The following is a 10,041-nucleotide window of genomic DNA, read 5'->3' on the forward strand; positions in this document are numbered from 1 at the left end:
CGACGGCCCCCGATGGCCCCAGCGCCGCCACTGGGAGCGGAGGTCGGACCGCTGCGGAAAGCCAAGAGCTCTCGGCGAAACGCGTGGGGGAACCTGTCTTATGCCGACCTCATCACCAAAGCCATCGAGAGCGCCCCGGACAAGCGGCTCACGCTCTCTCAGATCTACGACTGGATGGTCCGTTACGTGCCCTACTTCAAGGATAAAGGCGACAGCAACAGCTCGGCCGGCTGGAAGGTGGGGGCGTCCGGCTGGGGAGAGGGGCTGGGCTCCTTGGCTGGGGCTTCCAGAGGGAGCTCTGTGCGTCTGGGTTCCGGGCGAGCCCCCCACGCCGCGGGGCACCCCCAGGGGTCAAGGAGTGTGAGCCCAGGGCGTGGGGCCGGCCAGCAGACAGGAGGGGGCGTGCTGGGAGCAGCTGTGTGCATATTCTGGATGCGGGATGGGAGGTCTCATGGGGTACAAGGGACTGACTGCCACTTTGAGGCACCCCTGAAGGACACCCCCAGCCCATCCCTGGAGGCATCTCAGAGGAACCCATTCCCAGGCTTCGGACAGTGGGGAGCCTCTTCTGACCCCATGAGTGTGCTTTGAGTTACTCTTGTTTTACCCTCTCCACCAGGGCACCCTCCTTAAAGAGCTGGCATCATGACTTGGGTCAGTGGCTGCTTTCCCCCCAAATCTTCCCCACTTCCCTGCCTGGCGCTGACCCCAGGGTGAGGAGTGCAACCTTCAGCTCACAGCCCTTCCTGTGGAGCCAGGAGTTCACCTTAGGGCACCAGCTAGTCTGGGGTGGGGTGACTTGTCAGGTGACCTGGGATCTGAGTTTTCCATGGGGCAGCTGCTGTCCCCCTTGCTTTGATCAGTATGATGGGCTGGTGCTGACTGCTGCTGGTGTTAGGGCATGGTATTGAGAGCTGGGGATCTGTCCCTGCCTACCCCAGGCTGTCTTCCACTTCCCAGGCTTTCTGAGCTCAGATGCATGTGGGAGTGGGGGAGGGGCAGGGGCACCCCAAGGGAAGCCTCACTGCCAGCCAGGGGAAAGGGGAGAGCCATCTTGGGAGAGGACAGGGGCTTGACTGGATTATGCCTTCCAGACCCTCTCGTGGGGAATGGGAATAGTCAGTATTTTGCGGGGGGGGGGGGGGGATAGGAAGTTGGGGATGGAGGCACTGTGCCTAAGGTCTGTGAGCTGTCAGACTCCCTATGGGAGAGGAGGATCTCTGCCAGGGAGGCATGCCTAAATGGAGGGAGGGGGCTGTGCCTGGCGGTGGCTGCAGACAGGGTCAGAGGAGGGGTGCCAGTGTGGGGGGGTAGGGGGGGCAAGCTTGTCGGCATGGACAGCACTAGATGCCCAGTGGCTGCATTATAGGGGTCGTGGGTGCTCTGACCTGGGAGCCTATGGCTCTCAGGCCACTATGGGGTGGGGTCACAGGGTGGAGAAGCAGACACGAGCCTCCTTCCTTAGCCTCTCCAGTCCCCTTGGGGTCAGCTCCCATTGGAACACTTACTCCTCCCAAGTGTGTCCTGCCCTTGGGCTTTGCTCCCACCTCCTTTCCCGCTCCCCAGCACTGTCCCACCTTTTACTTCTCCCTGTAGCTATATTCCTTGTTCTGAAGGGCAAAGTTCAGGTGCCTCTTCCTGGAAACCTTCCTTAACCCTTTTTAGTTAGCGTAGGTACCCCCTTCTCCGGTCCTCTCCCTGCCTGTCAGAGGTCTTAGTCTTTTGTGTCCTATCTCGTTTCCCTTCCCCACCCTGCCTGTGGAAGACAGTGGCAGTGTCGGAGTAATCTCTGTGCCTACAGCACCCAGCGGCAGAGCCTGGCACTGAGGAGCCACCAGTGCTCTCTGGCGAAAAGGGGAAGAAATGGGTGGATGGTGCAAAGGATGCTGAGGCTGTGGGCCAGAGTAAGCCAGGAGGGCTTGCTGCAGGAGGTCGCGCTCCCACTGGGCTTGCCGGATTAGGGATGATGGGGGAAGATGCCCAGAGGGGACCTGAAGCGGAAGCTAGGAGAGAACTGCAGTTCATTGAGGCTCTCAGGCCCAAGCCTGTGCCAGACACTTTCAGGCATCTGTGCCCGGTGTCTCCTTATAGGCTCTCATCAGTCCCTGAGGGGGGTTTATTGTCACCATGTACAGAGCCGGACACCGAGGCACGGCGTGAAGGAGTGAACTGCCTGAGGTCACACCATCGGTAGATGGGAAAGCTGGACTCCAGTCCTGGGGTCTCGCCCTCCCATGCCTCACAGAGCCTCTGAGATAGTGTCCCGCTGGCGCTGGGTGTGGGAGTGGGACACTGATGGCTTTTCAACAGGGCAGGTCTAAATCCTAAAATGTGATTGGGAATGCGCTTGGAGACAACTTAGTCCCACGAGTTCATTTCTCAGACTGTGAGACTGAGGCCCAGGAAGGAGATGGGACTTTCCTCAGGCCATCAGTGAGCAGCAGGCCCTGGATGACGGCCCAGATCTCCAGCCTGCCCATTGGATGCGATTTCCACTGCACCAAGCTGCTCAGGACACAGTGGTTCTCCCTGGGTCTGGGCTCAGGAAGGAGGGAGTTCTGGAAGGCTTGTCCTGGGCTGGAGCATTGGAGAGGGAGGCTCAGGCTTGGGCTCCTGACCTAGGTCCTGGCAGAGACCATCCAGCCACTGGGGGAGGGCTGTTCAGAGGGGACTCTGGCCTTTCCCATCTCATTCCCTGGTGGTTATCCTCCTTCTACTCCCTCCATTCAGCTCCCCAGGGAGCCTCTTTTCCCTCTCATCCTGCTCCCCCTGCTGCCTCTTCCCCCATTCCCAGTCAGTCCCTCCGGGGACCTGGTAGAGGGGCCATCCCTAACTCCCAGCCAACCTCTGGTTAGCAGGGGCTGTGGTACCTCAGGTGCCTAGACTGGGGCCAGGGCCCATTATTCCTTCCTTCCTCCCCCCACTCCCTGCCCCCACACACATAAATGTTGGACTGGGATCCCTGGGTTGTACCAAACCCTGGGTTAGATGGAGTAGGTCAACCAAAGGGAAAGACATTGGACTTGCCTTTAGGACACACCAGGGCTCAGCCAGTTCCACACCCAGGCCCCGTGTTTTACAGGAAGGTAGGGCCAGGGGTGGGGGCAGAGGTATGGGGAAGCAGGTTAGATGCCTTGGGGAGCCCAGCAAGCCCTCACTGAGAAGGTGGCACTTGATCTGAGCTGCTTTCATTGGGGTAGAACTTGGGAGAAATTCTTCCAGGGAAGGTGGCATTGAGCATGTTGGGTCTGGGAGACCACTGGGCATGCTAGGCTAAAACCCAAGGCTCCTAAGGATGGCAGGGAGGTGGCACGGGAAAGGCAGAGTGGGACAGATCAGGAAGGGCTCATGTGCTTGGCCTCTGCCTGGTGGCCCCGCCTGTGATGTGGGGAGGTAGTCGAGCATATTGAAGGAGGCAAGAGCAGCAGGCGCAGTACACCCAGCAGGCTGAAGCCTGAAGAGCGTTCCCAGCCTTGGTGCTGGGAACTCTGTTAACATAGAGGCTGATAGTGTTCCCCTCAGAGTAGAGGGCCTCCAGGCCTGGGAAGAGGCTTGGACAGGAGGTCCCCATCCCTCTAGTGTCCCAGAAGTGTGGCTATCAGACATCCAGGTAGAGCCTCCCACTTTCAGATGCTCCAGCTCCACCTTCCCAACTGATGACTCCTCCAGGGAGCCTTCCAGGCTGCTCTGGGTCCCGGTGAAGCACTTAGCACTCCTGTCTCTTATCGCCCCTGGAGTTGTTCTGCCTGTTTCCTGGCTGCCAGCTCCCCTGGGAGCTCCCAGGCCAAGCCTGGGTGCCTCCCATTCTTGTCCCCAGGCCTGGTGGGGGAGGAGCACGGGGATGAGGACTTCTCTTCACCCTCAGGGCCTGGAGCAGCCTGGCTGTTGGGGGGTGGGATCTGGAGGGATGGTGTGCTACCCCCATGGCCCAGGCTGGCCAATAGGTCCTAAGTGGGAAGGGGGCTAGAGGGAGGGACTGATCTGAGACTCCAGGAGGGGGGTCCTGCTACAGCTGGGCTGAGCACTGGTTGTGAGTACAGGGGGCGCCCCCTTTTTTCCTCCCCTAGCCTGCTGAAGCAGGGCTCCCTCCTCCTTCTTTGTCCTCCGGGGATCCCCAGCCCCCAGGGCTAGTGGGGTGTGGGAAGAGGCTGTGTGAGCCAGGGTTGGGGGGGTGTCCTCACAACCCCCCCACAAACACACTGCACGAGCGGAAGTGAGAGCATCGCATGTCCAGGGCACTCAGGCTGAAACCCCCAGGTCTGCTAGGTGCACCTCCCCCGGCCTCTGTGCCTGTCCCCTCTGCCACAGTTGCCCTTCCCTCCCCTTGGCTCTCTGCTCACATGTGAGCACACATCTGTTTTCTGTCCCCCGCGCTCTGGATCCCCCACCCCAGCCCTCGGCTCCCCGCCCGTCCGCCCCCTAGCTCTTGGCTGTCCGGAGCCCAGGGTGCGGGCCCCATACCCATACAACTTGGGGAGCTGGGTCCCCAGGCCCCTGGGGGTAGCTTCGCTGCAGGGAGGGGAAGAGGGGGTACTAGGAAGCAGACAGACCGACAGACAGGGTGAGGGCCCCGCCTGCCACCTGGCGCCGCTCCAGCGGGACGATGGCGGGCAGCGCCGTGCCAGGCGGTAATTGCAGACAGACTAATTTAAAGAGATGAGACGGTTATTTTTAACTCGTGTTAAGGTAATGAACGGCGCGAGGGGTTGGGGGTGGGGTGGGGTTTGCGGTTCGAAAGTTCAGTGCCCACCAACCCCCACTTTCTGCGGTTCGGGGACTCTCTCTCTCTCTCTCTCTCTCTCAGGCCCAGAGGACTCCAGCCTCAGGACTGACTGGAGCTGGGGCTTTGCCAGCGAGGGTGGGGTTGGCTGAGAGGGCCCGGAAGGGGGTGCCCACTAACAAAGTGCCTGGTCACGTCCTTCCAGGTGGTTATTAGGCTCTCTCTTTCCCAGATGGAGAACTGGGGTCACATCCTAGGAAGTGGCAGGCCTGGGAGTTGAACCCCCTCTGACCCCCAAGTTTAAGCTTCCCTGTGCCATTGAGGCTAGAATCGAGCTTGTTCCTGGAAGCCCACCTTCTCTTTTCTTTGAGTGGCAGCTGGTGGTGGCCACCACGTGTGGTCTTGGGGGCCGTGGAAGCCCTGCTCTCTGTCTTGTGAGGGGTGATTCTGGACTGTGTGTGGACATGAGCCTCTGGGGTATGGCTGTACCAGCTATCACAGAGCTGCTCCTCACCTCCCCGCCTCCCTCACCTGTGGCTGACTCACCAGTGCACCCTCCCTCCTGCAGCCTGTGGGGGTGGGTACCTGGGAACCTGGTACACACTGGTGTCCAGTTCTTCCACATCCGATCAGACTTCAGGTGCCCAGGGAAAGGGGGACTCACAGAGCCCAACACACCCTTCCACGCCTCCTCCCCCAGCTCAGTCCCTTCACACACTCCCAGTCACTGAGAGCTCGTGACCTCTGGCACTGCCATTGTCTTGCTAGTCAGGTCTTAATGTGAGGACTTCTTTCTTTCTCCCGGCTGCCAGGGTGTCCTAGTTCAGTCCTTTGGGGTCAGTTGGAACTGTGGAGTTGGGAGTGGGCATGGTGTGGACAGAGCACCTATAGGGGAACCTGACCCAGTGTATGTGAGCTGGAGCAAAGATCTCTCCCATTCCCGGTCCTCAGTATTCTCATCAGTGTCCAAAGGGCCTTAACTCGATCGATCTCTGGTTCTTTCCGGGGTGTGACTGACAACCCCTCTGGTTCTAGGAGTTATGAGGGGTTGGTTGGGACTGAGGACACAAAGTACTGATAGAATTTCTCAGGGTGGACGTATATGAGTACAGGTTTGGGTGGACTTGAAGTTGGGACTCCTGCTTGGAACTTCCCATCCTGCCCCTGGCAGTGCCCAGGTGGCAAACATACTCTGGGCACAATGAAGGGGCAAGTCAGTTATCCATCTGCGAAATAGGAGTCTTAATAACCACCTGGAAGAATGGCGGTCAGGTGCTTGGTTAGTGGGCACCTCCTTTCTGACCCTCACGGCGGTCCAAGCTGGCCCCCAGAGCAGGCAGATGGGGGGTGGAGGGTGTTGGGTGGGCATTAGCTGAGGCTCTGGGGCCTGGGTAGGGTGCTCAGGGGGACAGCTGGATCTAGAGCACCCCCTTCCTCCTGGCACCCTGGTTACCATAGAAACCAACTCCAGTTTGGGATGGTTTGGCTGTTTGCTGCCTCTCCCCACCCCCCAACCCATATGTGGAGGTGGGAGGGGGGCCAGGTGGCGTGTAGGGGAGGGGCCTCCCACACCCTCCCCCCGAGGGCCTCCATCTTTGCGGAGAACCTTTCTGGTGTCTAAGGGGGATGCCTCTTGTGGGAAGGGGAACAAGAATTAAGAGCAATAATGTCTGGGTGGTAGGCAGTCAGTGGGCACTTTAATATGAAATTCTCTCATTTCATATTCTCTGGGATCTAACAGGTACATGTTTTTAGCCCCATTTTGCAGCTGAGGTAATGGAGGCCCGGAAAGATGAAGTCACTTGGCTGCGGCAGTATAGCTGGGACGAGGCTGAGCCTAGATTTAGACCTGTCTGTTTCTACCATCTCCCAATGCCCGTGCAGTGCCAGCCCACACACCAGCCAGCCCTCCTGCCCCAAGGCTTACGCATGCTCCAGAACCCTCTGGGACTCCTCAGTTCCCTTGGGAGCCAACCAAGCCCAAACTGCTCTGTTTGGACCCCTGGGCCCTCTGCTGGCCCTGTCCAGGCCCTGCCCTCCCTCCAACTTTCCTTGCTGCCTCTGATCTCAGGCTGCCTTCCCACTGCCACCTTGCAGCTGACACTGGAGTTCTCAACCCACACCCACTTCCACTGTCACATGCTCACCAAGGCAGCTGTAGAACCGATCCCTTGGGACACCCCTCAGAAACTAGGCGGGGTGCTTGGGTGGTTTGAACAAAGACCTCCCTCCCAGGTGATTCTGGAACCCACTGCGTCTGCCTGAGAATTTCCGCCTTAAATCCTTAGTTGTTGGCAAACCTGGCTGATGATCAGAGTTACCCAGAAGCTTTTAGTGAGTGAAGGTGTTGAGTCCCCATCTCAAACCCTCTATGTCAGACGCTCGTCAGGTGGACTTTGGAATCTATACTTTAACAGGTTTGTCTGGTGATGGTCAGATTCTGAACTGAATCCTTAGATGGTAACTTCCCCCGGCTCCTGCTTGCTCTTGCCTTCTTCTGTTTTCCAGGGTGGACCAGCCTCTTCTCTAAGCAGGCCGTCCAGGTTGAGCCACTCCTCCTCCTCGCTCTTTGTTAGGTTTTCCAGAGAATTGAACACACTAACCCACACTGTAGCAGTCATGCTGTCTAGAACTGGAAAAAGAGAATGGGCTGCTCGGCCCTGCCACTGAGCCTTTGGCTGCAGGATGGAGGGAACATGTCAGTGTGAATACTCAGAATGGTGAAGAACCTGAAAGTTGCAGCCCCTGCTCTCTGGTAGCTCCCCATCTGGTGAGAGAGACAAGAGCATGTGTACAGCACAGTGTTGTTCCCACAGGATCCAATCCTGGGGCTTTAACTGAAGCCCAAGGCCTTGACCACTTGGCCCTAGTCAACCTCTCCAGCCACATCACTCACCACTCTCATCTTCTGACCCTTGCTTTATCCACACTGAACTATTCCAGCTCAGGATTCAGCCCTCACGACATGCTTTTGTTTCATTCTCACAGCAATCCTGTGAGGCTGATAGGTTACTGTTCCTGTTTTGCAGATGAGGAAACTAATGCTGAGAGATATAAAGTGGCTTTCACGGTATCCCACTGTAAGTGACAGAACTGAAACTCCCCAGGGCTCATTCTTTCCTAACCTAGTACTCTGGCCAGGCCATTCCAAACTGACCCCCGACCACCACCGCCACCATGTCCCGCCCCTATCATCTCTGCTTCCCTTGGAGTTTGGCCCTGAGGCTTGCAGTCTGGGCATGCATGGATCCAGGGTCCCTGGCTTTCTCAGAGAGCTCTTTAAGAGATGTCCCCCAGCCCATGATGTCTCCTCCCTCCATCTGCAGGCCCCAAGACTGATGGCAGCTTCCTCCATTCGCTTTAATCCAGGTCCATTGTGCAGTGCTGCTCTGGACATCTGAACATCTCCTTGACCTTGAGATTCCCCAGGGTCAATCTGGGAAGATAAGATGAGGACTCCGGATTTTGATTCAGGATAAAGACTGCTCAGGGTCATGATGGAAGGCCAGATAATAAGCTAAGGGTGTTTGGGGGAAGGGGAAGGGGAACGGGGAAGGAACCAGACAAAGGAGGTCAGACTCTGCAGGACTCTGGGAGTTCTGGCTATGTTGGCCAGGACTTGAGGCTGGAGAAGCAAGCAAGGGCCTGAGGGCAAGTGGCCTTGAATGCCAAAATGGGGAGCTGGTACTCCAAGCTGTTGGGGATGGAGAAAGATCACTTGAGAGTAGTGTAGAGGGTGGAGTAAGGAGCCTGGCTCAAGCGCCCAGTGTGGGCCTGGTGCTGGGGTAGAGAATACGAGCCTGAGAGAGGATGGAGGCTCACAGAGGCCAAGATTCCAGGCCTGTGGCCTTGAGGATTTCGGAGGTGAGACAGTAGTATAGTTAGGAGTCTTGGAGGCAAGAAGGGAAGGGCAGATAGTAGCTCTACCACTCATCCCCTGTGTGGCCTTGGGCAACTGGACCTGTTTCCTCCTCTACAAAATGGGATAATAACAGGACTTATGCCCAAGCTTTGTTGTGAGAATTATAGGAGAAATACTTGTAAAGCGCTCAATAAATCTTAGTAAATATCATTACTGTTAATCTTTGCCCGGGGGAAGGGAAAGAACCACCTCCCTCCTACTATGTTGAGTTGGGGTCCTTAAGCCCTGATCCCTGAGAGACACTGGTGTGTGTGTGTGTGTGTTGTGTGTGTGTTGCAGGGGGAGAGGGGTTCTTGCTCTATTGCCTCCCTTTCTGTCCTTGAGGTATCGGATATTCAGGATGTCCAAGCTCTGTCCTGCCCTTAGGTTGACCCACTGCTTTCTAGCCCACAGAGCTTTCCCCCATGGCCTTGGGAGGCAAGCAGGCAGGGTGTAGGTTCTGTATTTTCACAGATGAGGACAATGATTTGCTCAAGGTCACTCTCGAACCCAGGGCTGCCTGCCCCTGGACACCAGCTCCTCTTTAACCATTGGGAGGCTTTGACCTTGGGCATGGTTCCTCCCTCTCTGGCTTGGAGTCCTATCTAGAGATCTGAGTTCCCCCTCCCCCATCACTCTGGGAAGCTGTGATGCCTCCTCCACCCCTCCTGTCCCTTCCCCCTGTCCTCAGCTGGCCTTGCCTCCTCTGTAACCTGAGCTGGGGCTGTGGGGGAAGGGGCTTACCCTTTGCCAGAGGCACCTGCCAGCGGAGCAGATGTGAGGGGATGCAGGCCCCTCCCCAGGAGATCACAGGCTCTTAGCCCAGCAAGGCTGGGGCAGATAGGGCCCAGCACACCCAGCCTTGCCCTCTGGCCTCTGCACTTGTTCATCTTTTAGCGGACATTCATGCTCCAACATGCCCTGTAAGGACTTCTCAGTATCCAGGAGAAGACAGATGGCAGATGAGGACTGATGCCCCGGTCTGGGTGGGCTGGCCTGGGCTCCTAGAGCCCCTTGGCATGGGGACAGGGGGCCAAGGGCAGCCTCTGGGGGTGAGGCCAGTGTCTGTGCGGGTGGCCATGCCCCTGGGAGAGCAGATGGTTCTCTTGGCACCATGCCCACTCTTCCTTTTTTCCCCCTGGAGCCAGCCAGCAGGGCTAGGGCACAGCTGCTGGGCCCTCCCCAGAGCCAGACCCAGGGCAGGGCTGGGTGAGGTCACCGCAGCTGCTCCCAGGGCCTGAGCAGGGGTGCAGGGAGGTGCTGATGCAGAGGGAAGAGGGGGCTCAGACTGAGGAGAGACAGGGAGAGGCCTGAATGGCTTTTCACTTAGGGATTCCTTTCATCCTGGATGAGGGAGGAAAGTCTGTGGAGGGGCTGCCCAGCCAGTGTGGACAGCACCTCCCCCCCCACCCCCCATCCC

At 58.0% G+C, this 10,041-nt stretch overlaps 1 protein-coding gene across 1 annotated transcript in view; it reads left to right on the plus strand.

Moving 5' to 3' along the window:
• Window positions 1–6: 6 nt before the first annotated feature.
• Window positions 7–10,041, plus strand: part of FOXO6 (forkhead box O6) — a 31,833-nt gene continuing 21,798 nt past the window's right edge. Inside the window, exon 1 of the mRNA XM_006762636.1 lies at window positions 7–237. Coding sequence (XP_006762699.1) covers window positions 13–237 — 225 coding nt within the window. The 5' untranslated portion in view covers window positions 7–12. The remainder of the gene's footprint in view (window positions 238–10,041) is intronic.

The sequence above is a fragment of the Myotis davidii genome, unplaced genomic scaffold, assembly GCF_000327345.1.
Source record: "Myotis davidii unplaced genomic scaffold, ASM32734v1 scaffold458, whole genome shotgun sequence".
NCBI lineage: Eukaryota > Metazoa > Chordata > Mammalia > Chiroptera > Vespertilionidae > Myotis > Myotis davidii.